Here is a 27427-nt window from a genome sequence, read left to right on the forward strand (position 1 = left end):
ATTTGTGCTTATACATTAGATTAGTAGATTAGTCAGCACTGAAGCCAAATCTGGAGCTTATCTAACAACATAACTTACAATAACGGTCCAAAAACTAGTACACCCACATTTATATGTTATAGAAAAATAGGTCCCACTTTATATTAAGTGGCCTTAACTAATATGTACTTACATAGCAATTAATACTTTGTTACAATGTATTATTGTGTAAATACATGTGTTTACTGTGTACTTACGCTTGATTAAATACATGTATGTAATTACATCTGTAATTAACTTTTGTAATTACATTTGTAAATACACTGTTGACCATCCCTTACACCTTAACCAACCCTTAAACCTACCCATGCCACCAAACCCAACCTCTATTCCAACTCAAAAGCACCACAAGTGCTCTCAAATACATTATAAACACAGTAAGTACATTGTATTTCTTTTTTGATGTAAGTACATAGTATTTAGGGACACTTAATATAAAGTGTGACCGAAAAATATTAAATACAAATTTTAAAAAGAGGAAAATTTAAGAGAAGCAAAAAAGAAAAAAAAGAAAAATGTAGTTGAAATTTTGTAGGCTGTCATTTTTATTTTATTTTTGCAATATTTTGCTTTAATTAAATTTTATTATCTTTCAATTTCTAGATATGTTTGGTGACTAAAATACCATTTTAATAAATAGCCATTTCCAAATGGGGAGTACTCAATTATGCTGAGCACTGTACATTGCGATATAAATACAATTTCACCACATGACTTGAATATCGTTATTTGGAAAGTCATTACTTTAAATTGATTGAGATGATTTGTTTGGGAGTGAAATATAAATATCATCCATGTAATTATGTACATATAATAAACAAACTACAATCGAAAATAAGGCAAATGTTAAAGTGAAATGAACTGCTTTATGGTTATCTGGGGAGTGTCTCACAGTATTCGGGTACAGAAAATAAATAATCAAATGTAAAAGAGCATTGCGTAGTAGTCTTCATCATGTAAATATTAATGAATCAAATAAATTTTTTAAAACTTTTTTATGTTCTCTTAAAATTCTTCAAACTCTTCAAAATGATCACATAACCTTGTAAACACAAGGACATTTTAAATTTTCACTCTATAATGGTTCAATTCTGCAATGTCTCCTCAAAACTCATGTGTTATGACCTGTGCATTATTTCCATCTACAGTATATTCATATCTTGCATTGTGTCTATTGCGACGCACACATTGTGATATCGATGCTCAAACGATATATTGTGCAGCCCTAAAACAATATTAATAATTATTTTTCTTTCTGAAACACACTTCAGTCATGCAACTCTCAGACAAAGCATTTTTTGTTATGTTCAGAAGTGTGTCATTTTTAGACCTTTCCAAAAAACAAGCCAAGGCTGTCTGTAAATATGCTGATACTTGAATAAAAACAGCTGTATGAGGTCTTGAAGCTGAACATGTGATTTCTGTGGAATTCTCAAAGTATTGCCGCACTGCAGTTTTATAATGGGGTCATTGATTTCAGATCACAGGGGCAGAAGCTGACATGACATACCTGCTTGTGTCATGTGACATATCCTTGGGTGTGTCAGCTGATGATGGCGTGTACACGTAAACATAACGCCTCTGGCAAACCGGCACACATATTAATAAAGGTCACTGTGTGTCCCAGGGCTCTCTGGCTAACACCCTACGTGAGATTCGCCCTACCGCATTCCTGGGTGTCCCCCGCGTGTGGGAGAAGATGCAGGAAAAGATGAAGTCGATTGGAGCCAAATCATCCACAGTGCGCCGGAAGGTGGCATCCTGGGCCAAAGATGTGGGCCTTCAGACCAACCTCAACAAAATGGAGCTGTATGTACACACATTGAAAGGAAATATGCTTAGATGCAATCATGAATTATCAGTGCATGAACATATGGCACTCATTTTAAAATGAACACAGTGGGATGCAGAAGGCGGAACATTTTGTTTCAGAAATTTCAAAGCAAACATTGCTTAAAAATCTATACAATATAAAGAAATTATTAATAAAATAAAAATCAATTTATTTTATATTTATGGTTTCTTTTTGAAATGCTTATTTACTTTTCAAGTCAGCTTTTCACTTAAATATGTTAACAAACTAAAACTAAACTAGAAAATGCAAGAAAAATAGCAAAGTATGGCCTCTTTTTGCGATATCTGGAATTAAAAATCCATCTTAAATATCATTTTAGAAATGAAAAACAATTATTCATTCATTTTTATTTGGCTTAGTCCCTTTATTTATCAGGGGTCGCCACAGCGGAATGAACCACCAACTTATCAAGCATACATTTCAAGCCACAACCCAACACTGGGAAACACCCATACACTCTCGCATTCACACACACACACACACACTAAGGCCAGTTTATTCAATTTACCTATAGCGCATGATTTTGGACTATGAGGGAAACTGGAGCACCCAGAGAAAGTCCATGGGAGAACATGCAAACGCCACACAGAAACGCCAACTGACTGAGCGGGGACTCAAACCAGCAACCTTCTTGCTGTGAGGCGACAGTGCTAACCACTGAGCCACCATGCTGCCCAGAATTGGAAACATTTTAAATAAATTTCATAGAGCAATCAGTACTTCATAAATATGGTAATCTTTTATTAAAATCATGACTTACAGCTTTCTACTGCTAATTTGTTTTACATTGAATAAGACTGCAATTAAGTAGAAATCAGTATTCCCACATTTTTGAACCCCAAGTTGTTTTTAAAAGATTCTACTGTGAATCACTTTTGTGACCTTTTTTCCAGTGCAAAAACAGTTTTTATATTAACAGAGAGGAATTCTTGGTGTTGTCTCCTCATTAGTGGCAGCAATTCCAGGAAGCCTCTGAACTATCGACTGGCGAAACATCTGGTTTTCCGCAAGGTTCGGAAGGCACTGGGACTTGACCGCTGTACGAGGTGCTACACTGGAGCAGCTCCGATAACCAAAGATACGCTGGAGTTCTTCCTCAGTCTGGACATTCCTCTGTTTGAGCTGTATGGGATGAGCGAGAGCTCTGGTCCACACACCATCACACAGGCCAACGCATTCAGACTCACCAGGTAACTCTATTTCTTTCATTTTTCTTACTTTTAGCTAAGGATGCACAGTATTTTATGAATCACAAACTGCCTCTAAAGCTCCTAATGCCCGCCCAGTACGATGATTGATTTTTATAGGATCGTAGTGCCCGGCCTGATAGGAAAATTGATTTATTAAACTTTTTTTAAAATTGTCAACAAATGTATTCTAATCTATTATTACAATAAAATGCAAAAATATACATTATGTTAGTTCTATTTAGGAATTAAACATTATTTAGTATAATAAAATCTAAAGGCTGATTTGATTTAGATATACCATATGCGGAATAATAACCACAAACTTGTCTCTTGTAAATAAAAGGCACAGTATGTCATTTTCGCAATTTATTTTGATGATGCCATGAATGATGCTGTTTATTCAGTTGATGACAAAAAAATTTGCGTAAAAAGGCACAAAATCAGCTGAGCTTTTAATATACAAAATCAACCATTTCTGGTTCTTCAGGGTTTTTATCATACTAAAAACAGTTTAGGGTTCTGTTATAATGCTGCTCCATGCAGTCAAAAAAAAGCACAACATATTAAAGCATATTTAGTGTTTCATAGGTTCTATTAAACTAAATCAGAAATCGAAGGTGTACAATGACATTAGCATGGCGACACAAAACACGTTCACAGTCATGTTCAGTAGCTAAAATTGCTTATTTCTCTGGATTTTAACAATCTTTAAAACATTTAGAATAATCTCAAGTCACACTTGTACACTTTTCTAATGGGTTTTGGATATATTATTGAACAAATATTACATATAGTGCCTTTAACACACACACACACACACACACAAAAAAAAAATGATATCAGCTGTCATCCAAACTTTTAGCTAATATCTCATCTGCATCTCCTTCTCAGCTGTGGAAAGGTGATTCCAGGCTGCAAGACAAAGCTCAGCAACCCTGATGATGAAAAGAACGGAGAGATTTGTTTCTGGGGTCGGCATGTGTTCATGGGCTACCTGAACATGCCTGATAAAACTGAAGAGGCTCTGGATGCTGAAGGCTGGCTGCACTCGGGGGACCTCGGCAAACTCGATGAGAACAACTTCCTGTTCATCACCGGACGCATTAAAGGTAATGATGATTGATCGAAAACTGAGCTTCCTTCTAATCACTGGAGCTGAAGAAACTGTTCAGCTGCACTTTATTCGTTTTTTTTATTTTTTATTATGAAGTGGCCACTGTTTTCATTTTTATTCTGGGTCATATTAACTTAATAGAATTATTTTTATCAAAAATGTCCCAAATATTGGGACCAAATATCACAGAGAGTCAAGTGCAAAATAGGTTAAGACATGCTTTTTTGGGGTAATAAATAATTGCATAAATACCAGTGAATGGTTTCCCGCGAGCTCGAGTAAACATACAGTACAATTCATATAAATATGCTACTTTTTCATTCCTTTAAAACCTGTTTGAACACATTATAATCTGCTTTTATTCATTTTTGATCTTTGTTTTTGTATTTCTTGTATTTTATGTTTCTTTTAAGTTTATGCAAAAGCACTTTGAATTACCATTGTGTATAGTATATGGGCTGTCTAATGAAGCTTATATTTGTATTCCAGAATTGATCATCACAGCTGGAGGTGAAAATATTCCCCCGGTCCCTATTGAAGACGCGGTTAAAGAGGCCATTCCCCTCATCAGTAATGCCATGCTTATAGGAGACAAGAGAAAATTCCTCTCCATGCTGCTTACCGTTAAGGTACCTTTTCAGATTTGTGTGTTTATGCGTAGAAAACCTGCTGTCAATCTTCTTTCATGTTCAAATTTAAAAAAAGTCATATCTAAACTACCTGACTTTTGTCTGAATCACTCAACAAGTGACACATTTTTGTCAGATGTTTATATTTCTTTGTCTTTTTACTCTGTTACACGTTCACTCAAAATCTGCTCAAATTAAATTGACCACATATTGTAGTAAATTGCATTGTACCAGTCTAACTGAAGAACAAAAGTGCAGAGCTTTGATTATTCTTCATTATTGATTAGTGTTTATTGCCCTTGTTGTGCAATCTGCACCGATATCGTGTTCTTCTAAAACTGAAAGGTGTAAATCTAATCTGAACATCTCATCCGAGGCCTCTTTCACAAGGCGGGTAGGCTTATGTAAGCTTACTGGGAGATAACATTCATTTTAAAGATGCATGAGAATTTTTTTAAACTACACACTAATGAGATCCTATCAGAAGGATCAGGTGATAACTGCTCAAACGTTATCAACAACCTCATTTATCTGAGAGGCTGCTGTCCACTAGTGGACAATGTGTGTAACTACATGTTTCACCTTTTTTTTGTAACACTACGCCCTCTGCTGGACATCGTTAATACTAAAAAGCCATTTTCGCTTATGAAAGACTTAAATGGTGTAGTCGCTCAGTTAGGATTACCTGACTAATAAAAAACTAACATTACCATTATAGTATAGATTAACTTTATTATTATGGCATTGCTCGTGAATAGAGAAAACATGAATAGTAGTCTGGATACTGACGTGTCACTTGTGCCAAGACAATGAGATAAAGAATTATGACAGATAAAAGTATTAATTATGTAAAAAGTAAAACATTTAACCATGGAAACCACATAAACCACTGGTTTGTTACACAAGTGTATTAACAGTGTAGTTAACATGTTTTTTATAAATTACCATTGGCATAACAATATCTCTACTGCAATACAAATGGTGCGGAAAAAAGCTAAATTGGATGATAAAACCGTGCCATACCAAGACATCATATTAGAGAAACCCTAGCAACATGATTAGAACCCCTTAAAACACTTTTCACAGCACAAAAATGTAATTAAAAGCTGTAAAACACCTACATAGCTGCTCGTTGGAGACCACGGTGCCACCAACAACACCTTGTGCGCTTGCACGACGTTCCGTCACGTTGCCAAGCACCTAATTTAGCTTTTAACCAACATTGATGGAAAACGAGCAGTTAGTTTACCGTTGTGCAATGTTGACGGATTTTCGGCTTTTCTGTCTTCCTCTCAGTGTCAAATAAATGGTGAAACCGGAGTTCCTGAAGACGAACTGACTCCAGAGGCAGTGGAGTTTTGTCGTAAACTGGGCAGCAGCTGCACGCGCGTGACCGAAATCGCCGGCGGCCGCGACAGGGCCGTTCAAGCTGCTATTCAGGATGGCATCAACCGCGTCAACGAGAAGGCCACATCCAACGCCCAGCGCATCCAGAAGTGGACCGTCCTGGATCAGGATTTCTCTATTCCTGGAGGAGAGCTGGGTAAGTTTTGTAGTAATTAAAGATAAATCATCTAAAAATATAAATTAATTATTATTGATGGGTAATTGATGCCCTCCCTTTAATAAAACATGACATGTTTTAGCTTGAAAGGTGATGATTTCTAAAATGCATAAAATGAATCATGGTTTTACTTGAAACATGTTATTGTAGTTAATTGTTTTAGCAGGTAACCATATTTTAGGCAGGGGCAAATTTAGTGATTTGGAGGCTCTAAGCAACTCCAGTCATGGGGCCCCAAGTCCTAAAATGCACCCTTTCCACTTTTATTAAATTTTTATTTATTTTGCAGTTTTATTTATATCACCCAATCCTTTTTTACGTTTTAATGTAAGCTGTACATTTTAAATAATTAGATGTCTTAAAAAGAATTCACAAAAAAAAAAAAAACATAAATTTGACTGTTGGACTGTTTCATGATTGAGAGTGGTGGATTTTTTTCATATTATTATTATTATTGCATAACATTACATTATCAAAATATTTTATTTTCTTGTATATTAAATATTTAATTACGTAAAAAAATACCTGTTTCACTGTCACTATACAAAATTTGATAGAAAATGATGTTATATACAGTTTAGAGCAGAGGTGCCTAAAGTTGGCACATGGTAACCTTTGGTTTGACCCTCCATCCCATCTGAAAAGAGTGGGAAAATGATGAGGAGTTGGTTGGGGCGAATTTCAAATTGATTGTAACCTTTTGTTTCATGGTTTAATTGAGGAGCTACAAACTAAAATTAAATGTTTAATTTAATTGTTGTAAATGAATCAGACTTTAAAAATGTAAATACTGTCACTTAACAGATGCACAAGACATCGGCGAGCAAATCAAGGCAAAGGCAGGAGCAGCTCGACTAGTGTATTCAGCGCTGAACTCTATTGTGTTATAAATGGGATTGTTGATGTTTTTACTATAATAAGTTCATTATAAAACATAAAAAATTAAACTGCATCATTATTTTTATGTTTTAAAGCAACTTTTTTAGTTATTTTTAAATAATATGCGAATAAATTAGAAATTACTTATGGCAAATTTAATGTAAACCGGTTTGGCAGGTATAATTAAAGGTATAATTAACACTTCTACATATTTATTTATGCGGCTGCTTACCTTGCTTATTTGTTAGATCCGCTTCTGATTGTAGTAACCCTAACCAATGTTATTGTAGGTAACCATAAATTCACATTGATTTTGCTACACTTGCCACAGTTTAAACATGGTATTTGTTCCAAACGTATGTTGTTGTAAATGGTAATCATTGCACCAAAAGCCATGCTTACTACACATTTACTATAATAAAACCGTGGTTTATTTTATTAAGGGTTTAATTCACTGCCTGAGAAGACGTTCCTCAGCATATTCACATCAAAAATGAACAGTTTACTGTTGTCCTAAAATAGTTATTTATTGGATTTTGTTTTTCAATTAATATCTGAAGTGTTGGAAAAACACGTTTACCCTGGGGCTATTTTAGCTATATTTGGTGTCAGTGATGATGCTGAATCATCTAATAATCAACGTACAGTGGTTAGATTTATTGCCCTTTTGGCACATAGATTGATTGATTTACTGAATTAGAAATAAAATATTGTCCCCATTTTTCTACATTGATAAAAAAAAAATCATGTCTTGCCTGCAACTTGAGAAGCTCAGACTTTCCCTTAAAAGTAAAACTAATAATTTCCATGCAATATGGAATTCATTTATGGAGTACTTTAACAAGAGAGAAGGGATTGAACCCTTGTAGAAACACCTCAGATCCCCCACAATTTTTTTCCTCTCCCTCCCTTTTTTCTGCATTTTTTAAGTTCTCTTATACATATAATATTACCATGATGTTACAACTTTTTGTTTAAAAGGGAGAAAAAGTGTACATATGTAAAAATTATAATAAAGAGAATGTTTAAAAAAGCAGTTTGCTTAATTATACTTTTTAAAAATGTAAACAATAAACAATACTTTTACTTTAAAAAAAACTGTTATTGTAGCAAATGATATTAATGTAGCTACACTATTTAAACTGAAGTAATTTTAAGTAAAATCGTGATTAGACAAATGATAATTTATGTGCTAAAAATTTTTACTACACCATTACTATAATGAAACCATGGTTCATTTTAATAAGGGTCCCCTGAAACTTTCTATGAACTATTATTTAGTCATTCCGGGGCTCTTGTGTGTAATTATGTTGATTTAAGGTCTATAAAGTCTGTTTGTTTAGCTGTTTTACACTCTTTCTCTCAGGGCCAACAATGAAGCTCAAGAGGCCGGTGGTCATGAAGATGTACAAAGAGCAGATTGAGAGCTTTTACAAAGAAGTCGTGACCCCAGTCACCCCAGACAACCCTCTGCCTCCTAAATAGATGTTCAACAAAAGGCCTCGTCATTCACTTCAGAGATCGGAGACGTGGTTTAAAACACACACACAAACACACACTTACATAGGAACACCACTCAGACCTTGCGTTTTGCTTGTGAGTTAATATTTGTTCAGGGTTTTGATGTTATTTTCACACTGTTTACATTTTTCTGTGTGATTTGCAAGAAGGAAAAGATTTGTGAAACAAAAGCCATTATCTTTTTGTGATGATTTGCTATTTATTTTCTTGCCTAATAATAATGAAGTGTTTTTTGAAATGTGTTATTCACTTACACATAACTGCAGGTGATTCGAATGTCAGTTTGAAGATACTTATTAATGGACCAGGGGGGGGGCAAGTCGGAGCACTCATTCTGGTCCTCCAGGCTCTGCGCCGGTTGGGAAAATTCCAAATTGAACTTAAAACAATCGATTACAATTTGCTTAAGATTGGCAAGCAGAATTCGAGACAATGCAATCTGCAGAACCTGAGAACAACAAAAAAAGATACTTATTAATAATAATTTATGGTTCAATTTATTAATAGCTAACAAGGCCGTTTGTGCTCGAGTTGTGACTGAATTCTCTGAAAAAAAACTGCCACCAAAAATACTGGTTGCTTGAAGGAACGTTGATGTGAAGATCATTTAGCAAGATTTCCATGCCATACAAGACATAAATGTCTCTTTTTTGCTTGTTTTTCATTACCAAATATGCGTTTGTTTGTTTGTTTGACTCTGTTGGTTAATTTCGTTGTTAATTCTTTGTAAAGTGAGCCTGTTATATAGTGTAAATATGTATTACATGCATTTCTTCTGTGGTCTTATTTAATGCTTGGCTGCATCACTCTGACAATCCTCAAAGTGTTGGATGTCACAAAGTCCAGTGTCAACCCATCTTCCCGCCTTTATCATCTAGACAGAGAAACAGTGAATATCATGAAATAAGGGAGATGAAGGAGCAAATGTGATCTGTTCAGAGGATATGGAGTTATTTTGCATTATTCTTTGCTTTGCACGTGCAATAAGGACATTTTGACCAAATTGTTAATGACTTTATTTATATTGTATACTGCATAGTCAAACTATTCTAATGCAATTTAGGAAAAACAAAGGTTAAATAGACGAATGCTATTTAATCGGTCAAGTGCTTAAATATTACAACTACAACTGCAAACCCAAAGATTTGATTTTTCCCTCTGTAAATAGATTGCTTACATCTTGCTTTCTTCTAGTACTGGACTTGTTATTCCAAAGTGTGTATATTCGGACTGCGTAAGCATGACCACAGCGAGGCCTTTTTGTAAATATGAAGAAGTTTAGTCTGTGCATGAAACGTCTTCGCTCAGATTAGTTGAGAATGAAGGTAGAGCTAGCGAGGGATTTCCTTTCTTCCATCTGGGATTTCTGTTATGGTTTTGGCTAAATGACTCTTTTCTTTGTATTGTGGCACAGATAGTATGACGGTTTCATGTAGAGTTTGGAAAAGTGCAAATATGAACACGATGTGAAGTCTCAGACTGTGAAAGGTTTGCCTGGGTTTACCTGACACTTCTATTCTTGAGCCGAGGGATGGTTTGTTTGTGTGTGTCGTGCAATGTTTAAGGGTTTCTGAAACGTATGTCATTGTTAGAAACCAGAGTACTAGATAGAGCTGAGTTTGGCAGCAGGAACTCCAGGTTTCTACTTGTATGTGTGTGTGTGTGAATTATCCCTTTACTGGAAAATAAATGTTGATATAACCATCTTTAAGTCTTAAAGTGTTTGTCTTTGACTTGTAATAAAGTTTCTTTGGTCATTAAGATTTAAGCTAGTTTTGAATGTAATGAAGAACAGCTAGTCAATAGTATTAGAAGTGTTATTGTTTAAATAATGCTGTAATACCTTAAGAATATTTATTCATTCATTTTCTTTTCGGCCTAGTTCCTTTATTAATCAGGGGTCACCACAGTGGAATGAACCACCAACTTATCCAGCATATGTTTTACACAGCGGATGCCCTTCCTGCTGCAAAAGAACACTGGGAAACACCCACATACTCACATACCGACACTGGACAATTTAGCTTATTCAATTTGCCTATAGCGCATGCCTTTGGACTTGTGGGGGAAACCGAAACACCTGGAAGAAACCCACGCGAACACAGTGGGAACATGCCACAGAAATGCCAACAGGCCAAGCTGGGACTTGAACCAGCGTCATTCTTGTCATGAGGCGATCGTGCTACCCACTGCGCCAATGTGACGTCCACTGTTGGAATGTAAATTTTTTCAAATCTAGTTCCACATGAACCATAATCTAAATATACATATATGAAAGTTAGATTCTTTGTTTTTAAATGATCTCATTTCATTGAAAACTAGCTAGGGTGTAACAGACATCTTGTCTTCCTGAGCACTGGCTGAGCCAAAGTGATGCAAATGCTAAAGACAGGGTCCCAACGACTGTGCCTTTGTCTTTGGGTGATACTTTCAGGCTGGTTAGGGCAGGTGAAACATGACACTAAAACATGATCTTCAACTAAAACTAATCATGCCTGTTTTATATTTCTCCATCCACAAACTCTGCCCCCTCCTAAAACACAGATAGGCAGGACGACTTTGTCTCAAATCAGACTCATTTTAGACTACTCTTGTCACTGTAAGAAACTCCTGTATGGGCTCTAGCAGACTCATGGGCTTCTTGAAGATGCTGTATGACTGCAGACTGACCAACATGTCTTAATAAAGAAAGTCTGCTTGTTTGAGTCTCCTGGACGAGGTTCTCATTCTTTTTTCCAATAACTTGGTGCCATGATAGAGATTGAAATCATCAAATTCTCAACACTTTGCCACAGAAGACTGAAATCCACCTGAATCTGAAACAAGATCAAGGAAACCACTTAAGATTGAATCTTTTCAGCTTAATGGCAATTATTACTTTAAACATCAGTTAACTTCATATGGGGGTTAAATAAAAAGACTACCTTGCCTCATAAGTTAAATGTGCTGTTTTAGATCAAAAATTCAATCTTTCATTTTCTTTTCGCCTTAGTCCAGGGGTGTCCAAACTCAGTTCGGAGTGCTGGTGTCCTGCCAAGTTTAGCTTCAACTTGCCTCAAGACACCTACCTGGAAGTTTCTAGAATATCTAGATAAGAGATTGATTAGGAGGTTCAGGTGTTTAATTGTGATTGAAGCTAAAATCTACAGGACACTGGCCCTCCAAGACTGAGTTTGGGCACCCCTGGCTTAGTCCCTCTATTAAACAGGGGTCGCCACAGCGGAATGAACCGCCAACTTATCCAGCATGATTTTTTTACACAGCGGATGCCCTTCCAGCCGCAACCCAACGAAACCATTTTTATTTAAAGTTTGATTTAATGCATAGGTCTCAAACTCATTTCCTGAAGGGCTGCAGCTCTGCACAGTTTCCTCCAACCCTATCAAACACAGCTGATCCAAATAATCGAGTGTTCAAAAGAGTCATGAACACGGTCATTAGTTGAATCAGCTGTGTTTGATGAGGGCTGGAGCACAACTGCAGAGCTGTGGCGCTCCAGGAATTGAGTTTGAGACATGTGATTTATTGTATTAATTTGAACTAAAAATGAGCTAACAAAAAACATAAATCTGTTTTAAAAAAAATAAATATGGGTGGAAAATTTTTTTTTTCCATTTGTTGCTTTTTTCTCAGCAGATGTAACACGATGCCCAAAATAAATAAAAAGCTGATTTTAGCAGTCATGATGAATTATGAACGACGCTGTGAACAGTACTCAAATGACTTTATTCATCATAATATGATTTTGCAATAAAAACATAAAAAGTAACATCTTTTGCCCTTATTACAACTTGCATCAAATGACCACATGGTGGCACTGTATGCCAAGTTTAACACGTCATACTAAAGGTAACTCCTCTGTTCAGACCGCGGAAGGTTACCAGAACATACATACAAAACCCAAACCTCCCCGAAAACCACGGATAAATACAGCAAGTCCTTCCGCGCTCACGAACACAAATAAAACCACCACTGACTGACAAAACACAGCTCTCTGCACCTGCAAGCCAAGTGTAAATATGATGTAGTATTAACCGTCTATTAAATTAAAGAATGAATCCTCCAGCTCCTGTATGCAAGACTCACAAAATTATTAGCCCCTCTGTTAGTTACTTTGCCGCGTTACAGCTTAAACTAGCTGCTCTTAGCTTGTTTAACCAAATAACAAGTGCTCAGAAACCCCGTTGAGAGAAATAATTATTAAAAAAGGACCATCATCTACTCAATCTTCACTTGTTCCAAACCTGTTTGAGTTCGTTTCACAAAGGAGATATTTTGAAGATTGTTGGAAAACTGGTAGCCGTTGACTTCCATAGTATGTTTTCCTTTTCATAGGACTTAAACTCAATTCCTGGAGGGCCGCAGCTCTGCAGTTTTGCTACAGCCCTAATCAAACACAGCTGATGCAACTAATCAAGCTGTTCAAGACTCTTTTGACTAGGTTTGGAGCAAACCTGTGCAGAGCTACAGCCCTCCAGGAATTGAGTTCAAGACCGATGCTTATTATGGACGTCAATCATTTTCCAAGATTCTTCAAAAATATGTTCTTGAAAAAGTCCTCAAAAGTTTGAAACCACTTGACGATTGATTAAATGTTTTTTTCTGAGTGAACTATCCCAATAAGACCAGCAAGCTTGATTTAAATCAAACACCTTACAAACAACAAATTGTTTGTTTCACAGATTTGCAGTCCTCCTTTTGTAGTGAATGATTATAACGAGACTGCAACTAAACAGATGCTTGATGCAGAAATTCAACTCTAACGTTACAGCTTTGGGGAAAAAGAAAGAACACTTGAAAACTCTCAGCTTTCCTTAATTTATTTCTGACATTTCTTCCGAATATTAATAAATAAACTGTTTTAGAGCATTTGTTTTGATGTTGTTTAAATAAAATGACAACTAGTTAAAGCAAAAAATGTGGCATATTTTTATATCAAGGATGTTTATAATATTTTTTAAACAAAAATTATCAATGTTTTAACTTGAGAACCATTATGAGATCAATATTTGGTGGAATAGCCCAATAAAGCATTTGTTATTCTAACAAATTGCCATTTTCTGGAAGAAACATGCTCTAAATCAGTGCTTCTCAACCACGTTCATGGAGGACCACCAACACTGCACGTTTTAGATATCTCCTTTGTCACACCCATAACAACGCTTTCAGTCTCTAATGCTAATGAGCTAATGATATGAATCAGGTGTGTGAGAAATAGAAAATGTTCTGGTGGTCCTCCAGGAACGTGGTTGAGAAACACTGCTCTAAATGACAATATTTTTATTCTGGAGAAATTTGATCACACCTTTACAGAATGAAACAAATGTTAACATTTTACCTTTAGCCACACCGAATAAATCAAGAGAAACTGAGAACTGTCAACTAGTCTCTTACTCTTTTCCATACCTGTACAAACACACCCTGCCATGAATTGGGCTGAAGTAACAGTTTCAAGTTCTCAAGGTCATGTTTACAGTCATTTATGATATAATGTGCTGATACAGAGAAAAAAAAACAAAAAAATCTGGCAATTCTTGACACAAAAAAAGACAAATTAATATATTGCATGTAAGTATTGTATAAAATTCTTTAAAATACAGTTTAGAGAATTAAGTACTTGAGTCAACAAAGCCAAAAGTGCAGAGGTACATAAATAAAAAATAAACCCCTCAAATAATATTAAAAAACCGTGTGTGTGTGTGTGTGTGTGTGTGTGCTCAGTGGGGTGTCTTTTCAGAGCTGCCATTCAAGTTCGCCCAACTCCACCCCCTCAGCCACAAGCCCCACCCCCTTAGATGACAAGCTGACCCGAATCCCCATTCGGTCATAGGTTAAAGTTCAGAAACCAAGAGCCAGCTAGGAGTTCAGAGTTCACCAACACAACACTCAATCATTCTACCAATGAAAAACCGCACACCAGCACAAACCTTTTTGTTCGCTAGGATTCAGACGAATCGTTTGGAGATTGAACACTCGCTCCCAGACTGCGGGCAGGGTGAAGTTAAGGGCATGTGGTCTGCAGCTCAGGCCACGGAGCCTCTTAAAGCTATTAGCATACGAATGGACAGACGGGGCGCAGAGTTGAAGCAGACTGACGCCGCTCTGAGAAAAAGAGAGTCAGAAGCACAGTGAATCTACAGACCGCCGAGAAGAAAGAGCTCGCCTTCTCCTTTTCCTTCACCTCTCCTGCTTAGCCGAACCAGATATGATGACAGAAAACACAGAGATCAACACGTTTTTTCCAAATACTTTCACAAGCTGCACTAGCAATGCACAACATTTAAGTTCTAAGGCCCGTTAGGCAAACACATAAATGAGGATTGATACATAACTGGCGAACGAACAGGGGAACGTCCCTTGCTTACAGAAAGTGGGAGTGAAAGATAACACTGCTGTAGTTCCTAGGAGCACGAATGAGATGAAGTGTGAAAAAGGCACTAAGACTAGCCCTAGAGGATAAAAAGCGATACATTCATGGCGTGCGGGGCTTCCTTTTTTTTCTCCGGTCACAATCAATCAAAAATACCTTGAAAAAACATTGGTAGAAAAATAAAATATAAAAGTCGCAACCCTTGATGCATCAGTGCGTTATGGCTACAGAGAGACGCTTCTGTTTTGTTTTCCGGCTGATTCAAAGATGCAGTTCTGGCCCCGTTACGAAGAGAACAGGATGTTGAGGAGGAGAGAGAGTTTATGTGTTGTAGTGTTGGTTTGCAGTCCAGACGTCACATAGCCAGCCGCACGTCCTCCTCAAAATACTGTCGATTTCACTCCTTTTCATTTACAGGAAAAAAAAGGGCAGCCTGGTCGGGACGTCCTGTCATGTGGTGGTGGCCTCCAGGTAGCTCTGTAGTTTTCGGACGGTCGACTCGTCCAGTGAGAAAAGATCAAAGTCAAAAGTTGTGTTGGTGACGTTGAAGTGGCCGGTCTCCTCGATGAGGTTGACGATCTGCAGGCGACAGACAGACGATTGTTTCAGAGCGTTTACTCAAACACAAAAGCTGTTTTCATTTGTACACCAAACACCCACCTGCTGAAGAACGTTACGCTCTCGTAAAGCCATTAGCCTGCGATGAAGGTCTACAAGCTCGTCTGTGTACGCCTGAAACCAAACGAGAGAAACATGTCAGGAACAAAGGTTATACGGACACGTACACGACTGTATCAAAACTACAACTGTGAAAATCACTTGTTTTAAGAAATTTGATGGAAAACAGCTTCATAAGCTACTATTTGTGTGATGTTATGCTTTGTGCATCTACAAACATTTGGAGATTCCATAAAATACAACCATTATTATTATTATTACTGATTATATCACATGTATTTAAAAAGTAAATCAAACTAAAATGACATACATTTTTCCCCTTAATATTTGTTTATTTGAATTTGTTTTAGCATAAACTTAAAAATGTGCTAACAGAAAAATTACTAAAACCAAAAGTTTTCCCTTAAGGCCAATTTATACTCGGCTTGTCAGCAGTGACGAGTGTGTGCGGGACCGAGAGCAATGAGAGCAAAGTGAGTCAAAAATAAATGTCTAATATCAGATGGCCATTTTTTATAGATGGTTCAAATATTAGATGCAGCAAGTCCAGAGACACCATTGTGGATACAATGACTGTATAAGAAATCCACTAAAAATCCAAGAGTGAAATGACTAAAAAGTGGTCAGAAACAAATTTTCAATTAATTCAAATGAGTAGCAGCTTGGACCCGGAAACAGTATTCCATAAGTCACAACTCAACAAGCAAATAAGAGGTCCAGATAAATACGTGTGTTTATTTTATTATTAAAGTTGTTAAACGTTCGACAGTTGGTGCAAATTTCCGTTCATAGTCTGACATCATGCAAAACAGCTTCTAGGTCCAAGCGCTTCTGACACCCACTTGTTTCACAAAAGAAGACAAAGTTGACAGCCTTGTTGTTTTGGATGGTTCAAGTAGCAGCTCTAGCGATAAAGAAATGATTATTGTTTACCAGTACAATAAGCTGCTTCACGTTCATATCGTCTCTGTCAATGTGAGCACACTTTGGACAAGATGCCCAGTTTTGCGCGTGAGCCCCTACAAGTGCTGTTTACCGTAACTTCAGCAGCTCTGTGCACGTGAGCAAAAGTGCCAATCTGATTGGTGGAGAAGGTTTTGATGCGGTTTATCAAAACCAAAAAACGGACATGAGGGATTTTTTTAAAACGTCGACGGAAAACGCAAGCAAAAAACGTCTCGGTGTGCAGGGGCTTTTAACGTGTGATCTGACTAAAAAGTAGTCCTAAACAAATATTTTCTCAAGTCAAGTGAGTAGCGGCTTGGACCCAGAAATTAACTTGGAAACGTATTCCATATGTCACCACAAAACAAGATGAGAGGAGCTCCAGATCGATACTTTTGTGTTTATTTTGATCATTAAAGTTGTTAAATGTTTGACAGTTCACACCTCTTTTTGTCTTGAAAGAGAGCAAGTTTGTGCATTTTGCATCACAAGCACTTCGGTATTATCTATAAACACCAAGAAATAAACTTTACTCAGTGAAACATAGAAACCCCACTGCCAGCTAGCACTTCAGACCTGTTACCGCAGTACAACACAGATAGAAGTATAAATGCTCACAGAGTCTGCTATGTGCAAGGTATGCACCATGGAGTTTGACAATTACTCAATCAGTCAAATCAGCCAGTGCACCTATGCAGGCAGCAGACAGCAAGGAAGTTTGGAACAGACTTTCAGTTGGGTTGAGTAGAAGAATCAGAAATAGCTAATGGATGTGAGAGGTGGAAAAATAAAAGGTTGATTTACCCTTCCTACCTTGTCGTATCCCTTCTTCAGCACCTTCTCTTGACGTAAACAAGGATCTGGACTCTTTCTGCCCGACACCTGCATGCCAGATAGAGAAAGAAAAATGGAGAAAGAAAAAAACAAGATGGAAAAATGAATAAGAATAAATCAGATGGATTGTTTAAAAGAGTAATTAAAAGACTAATATACAGCAGTGTTCTTCCAGTAATAGTGGAGCAGTGCCAGAACTGTTGCTGAATGCCGGTTCAACAACATTTCACATTCACTGGATCAAAAGCTGCACGTCACCGCCTCATTTCAACACAGAGTATAGCGCAATCCAAGAACTAATGCCCATGGTCCATCAAGTGTGAGTGTGTGCTGTGAACTGAATGATCGGCATGACTGAATGAATAAACACACCGGTTGGATGACTGTCAAGGTTTAACTAGAAGCTGCCACACTCAGAGGCAACATTTACATCAGTGCATTTTCATTTGAACACTTCTGCTATGGTTTCCTCTGGCATTCACTGTACTCCAGAGATTTCAACCCTCAAAAATAAGACTTAGTTATATTTTGAAAACTCTGCAGAGATGTGTTTCAGTGTGGACCAATCAAAACAAAGACTTTTGAAAATGAAAGCTTGGCTCCACACATTCACTCCCTGATTGGCTCTTCTGAATCATAGTGTCTCTTTCCCTGATTCATCAAGCCTGTGATCATTACGTCTGGTTGAGTTTGGTTTCATTTGAGTCACGAAGTTAAGAACTTAAGATGACAAAGCACATCCTGAAGAGTTTTCTTTATTTTAAAATATACAGTATACATGTTTTATTTTCTGAGTTTCATATAAAAGTAAAGCCATTACTTTACATTACGTTAAAAATGAAGCCTTTTTTATGTATGGCCAAAGATTTTACAGTAAGTTGTTTCCACGTAATAATTAATAACAGTGATTGTGCCTTCCATGCACATAAAACATCAATTCTGCGTACATGTGTCTACCCAATTTATGTCACGCAACACACATTGTACTTGTCAGTCATGCATAACGTGCATTCACAGGAATTTAGTAATTGGAGTTTATTATTTTAAAATTACGAATTAAATTTTACAAAAACACGTTAATCCGCTTCATAACACTTGTTAACCCCCTGTTGGCATGTGGATTATTTTTACAACAAAGTTTTTCTGAAAGCTGCGAGATAAAAGCCACTATCAAATAGGAAAACTTGAAACTACTCTGACTGTGTTTGTCTGACGGAGAAAAAAAAGTCATATACATCAAGGATGGCTTGAGGGCAAGTAAATTATCGGGTCATTTTCATTTTTAGGAGAACTATGGTTTAACAGTTTTAAGTTACAACAGGTTTACTCACGTTTTCTGTTGAGTCAACTAGTCACTTTTAGGGCATTGGGTTTACTAACTTTTTTCCAAGTAACTTATAGCATTTTACATCATGGTTAAGAGTTACATATAGCAAATACATACACATATTTTTAGCTTATGGCATTTCTTTTTTGGTTATATAGTGTGTTTTCCTAAGCATAGTGGAAATGCCAGTATGGATGAGGATTGTTAGTATATTTTAAAATGCGGTAAAACGGTAGATACAAGATTCAGAGTGAAATTCAATATATTTTAAGACCTATTTTTAAACAATTTTTCTATACATTTTAAGACATTTTAACATTGGCAACATTTTAACTTGCAGTATATTTACTAAATTCTGATTGTAAGAAAATAGTCCTTAACTAGAACATTTATATAATAAATAAATATGCTAAATCCAGTAGAAGCCACCTATAAAACAGCATGAATAATGATGTTTCTCTGTTTACTGTAGTAAACAAAGCAGTGTGATGTCAACACTAGGAGGATTTTATCAAATTCATAAAGGCACAGCATCCTAATAGATTAAATTCAGCAAAACTTAAGCAAATAACTATACATTGTGCAATCAAATATTATGCAAATTTTAAATCAATCATTCAATTTCCCCATTATCTAGTATAAGTATATTAAATGCATTCATACCATCAGTATTAGATATTGGATTTAAAAAATGATCAAATAATGGACTAAATTTCATATATCAGTTTATCGACAAAAACAATTTAAAATCATTCGAACAATTAGAAGAAGAATTCCAATTACCAAGAACAGATTTCTACAGATATTTACTAATAAGAGATTATCTAACAAAACATAAAGAATGGGAGAATATCATCAATCCAAATCAAATGTAGAAGTTAATACTGAAAATACAGATAGGGACTACTGGCAAGCTAATTATTTCTAAACTATATAAAAGTCTGCTATCCTTTTGCAAATAAAGAAAGATGGTAGGCTGAAATGCAGGTAGAGATTACACAAGATTGATATATGCTCAAAAGCCCTTAGAGTCAAACTGTAGCAAAGACAAGAATAGGCTCATCTAATAGATGCTGGAGAGAATGTGATGATCTTTTAGGGAACCAGTCTCATATCTTTTGGTATTGCCCAAAACTGCAGCAAATTTGGAATGATATGTATAAGGTACTTGGAGACATATTTAGTATTGATATTCCCTTTGATCCAACTGTGACAGTCCTAGGTATAGTGCCAGAGAGCATGGGGGAACGAAGAACTATTTATTTATTTCAAATATTGCTCTCTGCAGCACTAAAATGTATAACGTTTAACTGGCTCAGATCAGATCCACCTACGTATGAACAATGGATAAAAAAAAAAAAATAGAGTAATTTATGAAATGGAAAGAATAACTTATTGCCTTAGACTCCAGATGAATATATTTGAAGCGAGAAGGAACCCAATTCTAACAATTATACATGAGAAATTTAAACATACAACATAGATTTAATAAACAGCTACATTACATACACAATTAGTATACGAGACATCTCCCAATTGCGCCCCCCTCCTTTTTTTCCTTTTATTTTTTAATTATTTTTATTATTATTTTTATTTTATATATAACTTCAACACAATATCTATTGTTTTAAAATATAACTGTGCAGATGTCCTTTTTTTTTCTTTCTCCCTAATCTTTTAAGCATCTATCTGTATCCTTACTGACTATTTCTGATTATTCTCAGATTTTGTGTTGTTTTATTCCAATAAAAACACAATAAAAAATATGCAAAATTTAATACCATGTTAAATAGCATTCAAGACTTTTGATTCATCAACTTTTAATCCTTTTTAAGATACCCTGTAAAAAGAAAAGCAGTGGGAGTTCACCTTGTTGTTGGAGCTGTGTTTGGGTGGCTGAGGTGGAGCGTCTCGACTGGGGCGCTGTGGCCCGTCACTGCAGTCGCTCTCACTGTCCAAACTCAGCCTGTAAGAAGGAAATATCAAACAGTTTAACTTAAAAGAGGAGGTTCAAGGATTAAATAACCCCAAATAAAGACATTTCAGTCATGCACTCACTAGTGTTTTTAATTAAAACTGTAGATTGTAACTGTTGACTCTCTAGCAGTTAATGAATAAAACTAAGAAATACTGCAGGGTTTCAACGTCAAAATTAAGACTTTTTAGGAGCATTATGAATGGAATTTCAGACTTATAGAGGGCAAAACACTAAGGATTTTTTTTCTAATGGCCAGTGGAAAAGATTTGACTTGTCCCATAAAATTCAATTGTAGTTATTTCTTTTGTCATTTTAAATAATGTGTAAAAACTAATTCAAAACAAAAAACTAATTGTAGGCATATACAGTGAGGGAAATAAATATTTAACACGTCACCATGTTTCTCAGAAAACATATTTCTCAAGGTGTCGTACACTTTAAATTTTCACCAGATGTTGATAACAACCAAAAAAAATACATATATGAAAATAAAATAAATCTAATTAGTTTACAAATTAAATTGTGTAATAAAATGAAATGACGCAGAGAAAAAGTATTGAACACATGAAGAAAGAGAGGTGTAGAAAGGCAACAAAAGCCCCGACAGCAGCTGAAACCTCTCAGAAGTTTTTCAGGAACCCTCTGACCTTCCTCATTGTAAATTAATATTAGCTGGATGGTGAAGATGAAACCAAAGTGGACATTTGAGCAGGACAATGATCCAAAACACAGCCAAGGAAACTCTCAAATGCTTTCAGAGAAAGAAAATTAAGCTGCAGAATGGCCCAGCAAATCAAATCCAATAGAGTCAAATCCAATAGAGAATACAAAATAAAGATTAGATTTGATAGACGAGACACACAGAACCATCAAGATTTTTACACTCTGTTGAAGTCACCAGGTCAATGCATCTGGCTTCATTCACAATATAAGAGGCGTCATTAAGCTCATTTTATTACACACAACCTAATTTGTAAACTAATTCGATTTGTTTTCTTTTCATATATGGATTTCTTTGGTTATCAACGTCTGGTGAAAATTTCAATTCAACAACACGTTTAGAAATGTTTTCTGAGAGAAATGGTGATGTGTTGAATGCTTATTTCCCCCATTGCATGTATGCTTTTTTTCAGCATTACTTAAAAAAAAAAAGTTTTAAAAACAAAAATAAACTAAATCTATGCACAAAAGTGTGTCCATTTTTGAGTCCTCACCAGGTAGCTATAAATACAGGGACAACATTTTAATAAAATGTTTTTGTAAGGAAGATAATTAAACCATGTTGGTGAACAGACTTCATATTGGTTATTTTTTTTCACATGGATTGTTGGTTGTACTGATTCAGTAGCTTTATGTGAGCAAAGGAAATTTAAGACCTATATAAAATGATTTAAAACCTACAACACCATATTTCAGTGAATTTAAGACATTAACTCTGTATTACAGCAAGAGTAACTTCTTTCTGTTCATGGATATGAAATGTCATAGAAGGGATTGATCAAGGAGTCTTTTTTTGCTGCATACAATTGAATCTGAACCAATGAACCAACTCATCTGAATGAATGATGATCGCAAACAATGAGCGCCAACAAGAAAATCCAATTGTACCAATCATCTCACACTCACAGCCTCGCTAAAGCAAAACAGCTCAGCGACACTTGAGTCAGATGAAGAATGGAGAGAGGCGTATGAAGTCAAGTGTTTACTCTGCGCAAACAAATCCTTCTCCGCCTCCGCTAACATTGATTACAGGGACTTAAAGCATCTGAACGAGCTGCTTAAACAAACATGGCGAATGACCTGGAGTCTCGACTGGGCAGGTTGTTCTTGACTGGCGTCTCTTCGTCTGAGCTGCTGTCGTCATCGTCAGACTCCTCCGACTGCAGGTCCTCCACCATCGAACGCAGGGGCCCTAAACAAATGTTTTAAATGTAACTTTTGAACTCCTGCTTTGTGGTAATGGATGAAATAAGTGTTGTGGGGAAATGCATGTCTGGATGTGTGTGTTATCAGGCCACTCCTTGCAGTGAGAGAGTCAACTTTACCTTGGCCTTGTTTCTGCTCGGGTTCAAAGTCTGAATCGGAGCTGGACTCTGAGCTGGAGCTGGAGTTAGACGGGCTGGAAGGTGCCGACTGCTGTGGAAAAGGAAACAAGAGACGCTTTATCTATCATTGATCACCAGATTAGGTTTCGAGTGAGAAGTGAATAAATCAATTATTGTCAAATACAAAAATAAGACATGAAACACCAAAATACAAACTTTCTTCCAATGTCCACAACCCCCTGATTGATTTTACATCAATTTAAATTAACAAAACATTAAAAAATAAAACGAAATAAAAAAACATCTGGCAACCCCTTATTTGTGTGTATGTTTTTCTGAAGACAGAACTGTGCGAAATTTTTAGACCACCATTAGATTTGTTTTTTTAGTGATGGTATAACGACCATATATATTTTTTTTTGCATATATAATTGAAGTTTAAATACATGCATGCATAATTTGAAAAAATATAACATTTAACACTCTTGTAAGAAGATGGTCAATCCCCGACATAACTAGATAAAACTATTGTGAAAAAATAAAATTAAAATGAAAAAAACATTTTATTAAAGCGTTGCCAACATCTAGCATGTATTTTTTCTTGTGAAAATGTGAAATTATAACTTAATTTAAATAAGCACACAATGAAATATTCTGCTTAATATAATATAGAAAATATTAATTTATTTAAATGCAAAAAGGACGGACGGACGGACGGATGAACGGACAGACAGACAGACAGACAGACAGACAGACAGACAGACAGATAGATAGATAATCATGTAATCATCTATACAAAACAACTTCATTCATTTATTCATTAATTTTTCTTTTGCTTAGTCCCTTTATTTATCAGGAGTCGCCAAAGCGGAATGAACCGCCAACTTATCCAGCATGTTTTATGTTTAGCAGCAAATTAGCAAAGCAACATCTTTCTACAATATTATCCAACAACACTTCTCAAAAAGTTACGCTGTGTATCATCACCTCGACACAAAACTTAACTATATGGCAGTTAAAAACAACAGCTGCTTTACTCTAAAACATAAATCTTTAAGCTGTCTACCGTTATATAATTAATAAAATGTCTCAAATTTAACTCTTAACTTTCTCCAAAACCTATTTCAGTTTTTTCTTTTGTTAAAAAAAAAAAAAAAAAACTTAATATATTTGACAACAAATAATTTCTGCATTATGCCAAAACTGCCTCATTTTCAGTTTTTTTTTTGTTTTTTGTTTTTAGAGTGTAAATGTGAATATTTTATTTAACTGATAAAGGCCTAATCACAATTGTACTCCTTAGATCTTCCCCTTACCCCCTATCCCTTGTTTTGTGCTTTCACGTTAAGCCTTAAGGGTGTCCTAATTCTCTTTAACTTGAAGGCGTAGGGCTAAGGGGAAGGGCTAGATACCCCTCGAAAGAGAGTTTTTCAGGACCACACCCGAAACGAGGTATGAAAATTTCCCAGAACACACCAGCCACAATGGCAGCAAAGCTGCACCCGGAAGTCAGGAGATACACAAATTAGTATTTTTTGTCATTATTACAAATTTGTATGACAAACAATGTTTGATGTTTTAATATATTCAGATGTTAATATATTCAGATGTTTTAATATATTCAAAACGGCATTCAATTTTTAAAATCATGGTTTAAAAAAAAAAGCTCAAATAAAAACTAGCTAAATTTCGCTATCTATAATACCCAATAATAAGCTCTGTATAGCAGTCCCACAACATTCTGACACTCGATGACACTCGAATACCCTGCCAGAAAAGTCTAGCAGCCTGGAATGGGCTTTTTACAGTGTCTGCTATAATGTTAATGTTGTCTTTTTGTGTTTACATTGATAAATATGGTCACTGTGTAAACGCACAGAACAATTATGGACTTATTGCCACATAAGATCTTTTTTCATGTGATAAATTCCTGATCCTTTGCATTATATTTTTATTCATAAAATCTTCCAGTATAAAGAAATACTAGTATATAAATAAACACTTTTGATGTTCTGAAATATTTATCTAACTAAAATCTAATAAATGTAAATAAGCATTCAAATTTGACCCAGAGACAGATGCACAGATACAGACGGATAGATACAGACAAACAGACAGACATGCAGAAAGATAAATGACAGACAAACAGACAGACAGACACATACAGCATACAGAGAGACAGACAGAAAGAGACAGAAAAACATAAAGACAGATAAAGAGACAGAAAGATAGATAGAGACAGACAGACAGATAGACCTCACTTCAAAATCTACAACTTAAAGAGCAAACAAGTCCATGAATAATGAGTCAAACCTCAGATTTGGACGAGGCCTCATCATCAGAGTTGGAGTCGTCTGATTCCGGAGGCTTCTTGGTCTCCTTGACCCCCTGTGCCTCTGACTTTCCCTTGGCCCAGCGACCCTTCTCCTTCGAGGTCTTCTTTTCGGCATATCCTGAGGAGGTGTTGGAGGAAGACGTGGTGCGGGGGGAGGTCCCAGTGAACCCCCCACTGCCGGAGCACTTCGACCCCTCTGAACTCCCCTTCTTTGGCTTCTTCACACTCGGTTTGGGAGACTCTGCATTAGAGGGTCGTTTGCTGGGTGCTTTTCCATCGGCTGCTCCTCCTCCTCCACCCGCCGCTCCTGCACCTCCTCCTTTAGGAGACATGCTTTCCATTTTGGACTCCTTCAATGTCAGTTTGGGCTCCTTAAAAGCAGCTTTGGGCAGGACTTTGTTGTCATCTTTCACTTTAATTTCTGTTTTCTTGGATGACGAGGATGAAGATGACGAAGGGTCGCGGCTGCTTTTGCTGGTGCCATCCCGCTCAGAGTCTCCTTTAGATGTAGCTTTGCTCTCAGAGTCTTTTCGCGGCCGCTCTCGATGCTCCTTGGCCATTTTGTGGGATTTGGACACTTTGCTGCCTTCTTTACTCGGCTCCTGCAGGAAGAAGAAAAAACATTTGTTTCTGGTCAGAACTTTCACTTTTTACATATTTAGACACAATTTGATGCATATGAGGCAACACATCTCTTTAGATGAGGGGTGCCCAAATTTTTGCTTATGAAGGGCCAAAAACCAAACTTGACTGAGGGTGGTGGGTCGAAGGTAAACATACAGTACCATTACAGCTGCAATGGTAGTTTCCTAATATTTAAATTTTTTAAAATAAATAGAAAAAAATACTTTAATCATATTAATAATTCTATTTTTATTTTGTATTTTATGTTTAATATATATTTTTTATATTTTATAATGAACTTCTAACAATAAAACATAAGGACAATCTAACAATAACATTTATAATGACACAATGTTGTTCAGTGCTGAATACACGAGTCAAGCTGCACCGCCTAGTGCATTGTCCTCAATCTTCGAGTGACATATTTACATGTTTCAAAATCTAAACATTTATATGAAACATTTCATTTCAGTTGGCTTTTTGTAGCTCAATAATAAACAATCAAAAGGTTACATTAAATCATTAAGGCGATCTCTTTTGAAGGCATCAGCCCCAACCTTCACATCATTCTAAATCTCTTTTCTGAGCGGATGGCAGGCCAAATCAAAGGTTACCATGGGCCAACTTTAGCCCGTGGGCCCTACTTTGAGCATCTCTGCTTTAGATCAACGTATAAAATGAGCACAGAAATACCAAAGTGTACCAAAGTAGAAATGCACCAACATTTTCCTCCAAAACAGCAGGATTTTTTTTTTTCGTTTCAGCTGGAAAGGGCTGAAATAATTGAGAAAAAAAAAACAAAAACAAAAAACAAAGCAATACTACTGCAGTGCAAATAGGGCTCTGTGATTTCAGGAAAATATTTAATTACGTTTCTTTTGGGCAGATATTGCGATTTGAATTGATTTGCAATAAAAATTTAGTAAAGTCCAGCTTCTGCTCAATATTGCAACACACTCTTTAAATAAAAGAAAAGCTACATGCTATAACTGTATATATAAATTAATACTTATTGATTGAATGTGTGGGTGAGGCAGTGGTGCAGTAGGTAATGCTTTCACCTCACAGCAAGAAGGTCGCTGGTTCAAACCTCTGCTCAGTTGGTGTCTCTGTGTGTAGTTTGCATGTTCTCAAATATTAATAATGTAATCAACATCAAGTCTCACATCCTCACCATCTGTCAACCATTTCCCACCGTACACATAGTCAAACACAATTAAACAACAGATCCCCAATTAGAACAAAATACGTCGTTTGACACCTCTAATAATAAAATCATCACAAAAGACCATTAAAGCATGTCTGAACTGCGAGCATATCCCCCATCAGTGACCTTCATGCAAAGGTCATGTGCTGTATTAATGAGGCTGTGCTGAGATCTGGACTGTTAAGGATAATGGGGAAGCTGGAAGACGTCCAGCTTTGGATGATCACAGTAAATCAGCAGCAGCAGCAGCCTGACCCTCTTTTACCACGCTAATGAAAGAGGCCGCACAGTGA

At 36.2% G+C, this 27427-nt stretch overlaps 2 protein-coding genes across 7 annotated transcripts in view; one reads left to right on the top strand and one right to left on the bottom strand.

Annotated features, from left to right (window-relative positions):
- acsbg2 (acyl-CoA synthetase bubblegum family member 2) overlaps positions 1-10506 on the top strand; it is a 51749-nt gene extending 41243 nt beyond the window's left edge. For 2 of the 3 annotated variants that reach the window (XM_087262835.1, XM_087262836.1), the window contains exons 10-15: positions 1667-1848; positions 2845-3084; positions 3976-4193; positions 4688-4827; positions 6124-6370; positions 8637-10497. In XM_087262835.1, coding sequence (XP_087118961.1) covers positions 1667-1848; positions 2845-3084; positions 3976-4193; positions 4688-4827; positions 6124-6370; positions 8637-8755 — 1146 coding nt within the window. In that variant the 3' untranslated portion in view covers positions 8756-10497. Of the gene's footprint in view, positions 1-1666; positions 1849-2844; positions 3085-3975; positions 4194-4687; positions 4828-6123; positions 6371-8636 lie in introns of all 3 variants that reach the window. The other variant, NM_001126379.1, reaches the window with a different exon arrangement.
- Positions 10507-12498: 1992 nt separating this feature from the next.
- Positions 12499-27427, bottom strand: part of mllt1a (MLLT1 super elongation complex subunit a) — a 36508-nt gene continuing 21579 nt past the window's right edge. The window contains exons 6-12 of one of the 4 annotated variants that reach the window (XM_087264514.1): positions 25282-25905; positions 22969-23056; positions 22724-22835; positions 20815-20911; positions 17598-17666; positions 15822-15893; positions 12499-15740 (exon numbers count right to left, since the gene is read on the bottom strand). In XM_087264514.1, the coding sequence (XP_087120640.1) occupies positions 15612-15740; positions 15822-15893; positions 17598-17666; positions 20815-20911; positions 22724-22835; positions 22969-23056; positions 25282-25905 (1191 nt within the window). In that variant the 3' untranslated portion in view covers positions 12499-15611. Of the gene's footprint in view, positions 15741-15821; positions 15894-17588; positions 17667-20814; positions 20912-22723; positions 22836-22968; positions 23060-25281; positions 25906-27427 lie in introns of all 4 variants that reach the window. The other 3 variants (XM_087264512.1, XM_087264513.1, XM_087264511.1) reach the window with 3 other exon arrangements.

Source organism: Danio rerio, chromosome 8 (genome assembly GCF_052040795.2).
Source record: "Danio rerio strain M-AB ecotype USA chromosome 8, GRCz13ab, whole genome shotgun sequence".
Taxonomy (NCBI): domain Eukaryota; kingdom Metazoa; phylum Chordata; class Actinopteri; order Cypriniformes; family Danionidae; genus Danio; species Danio rerio.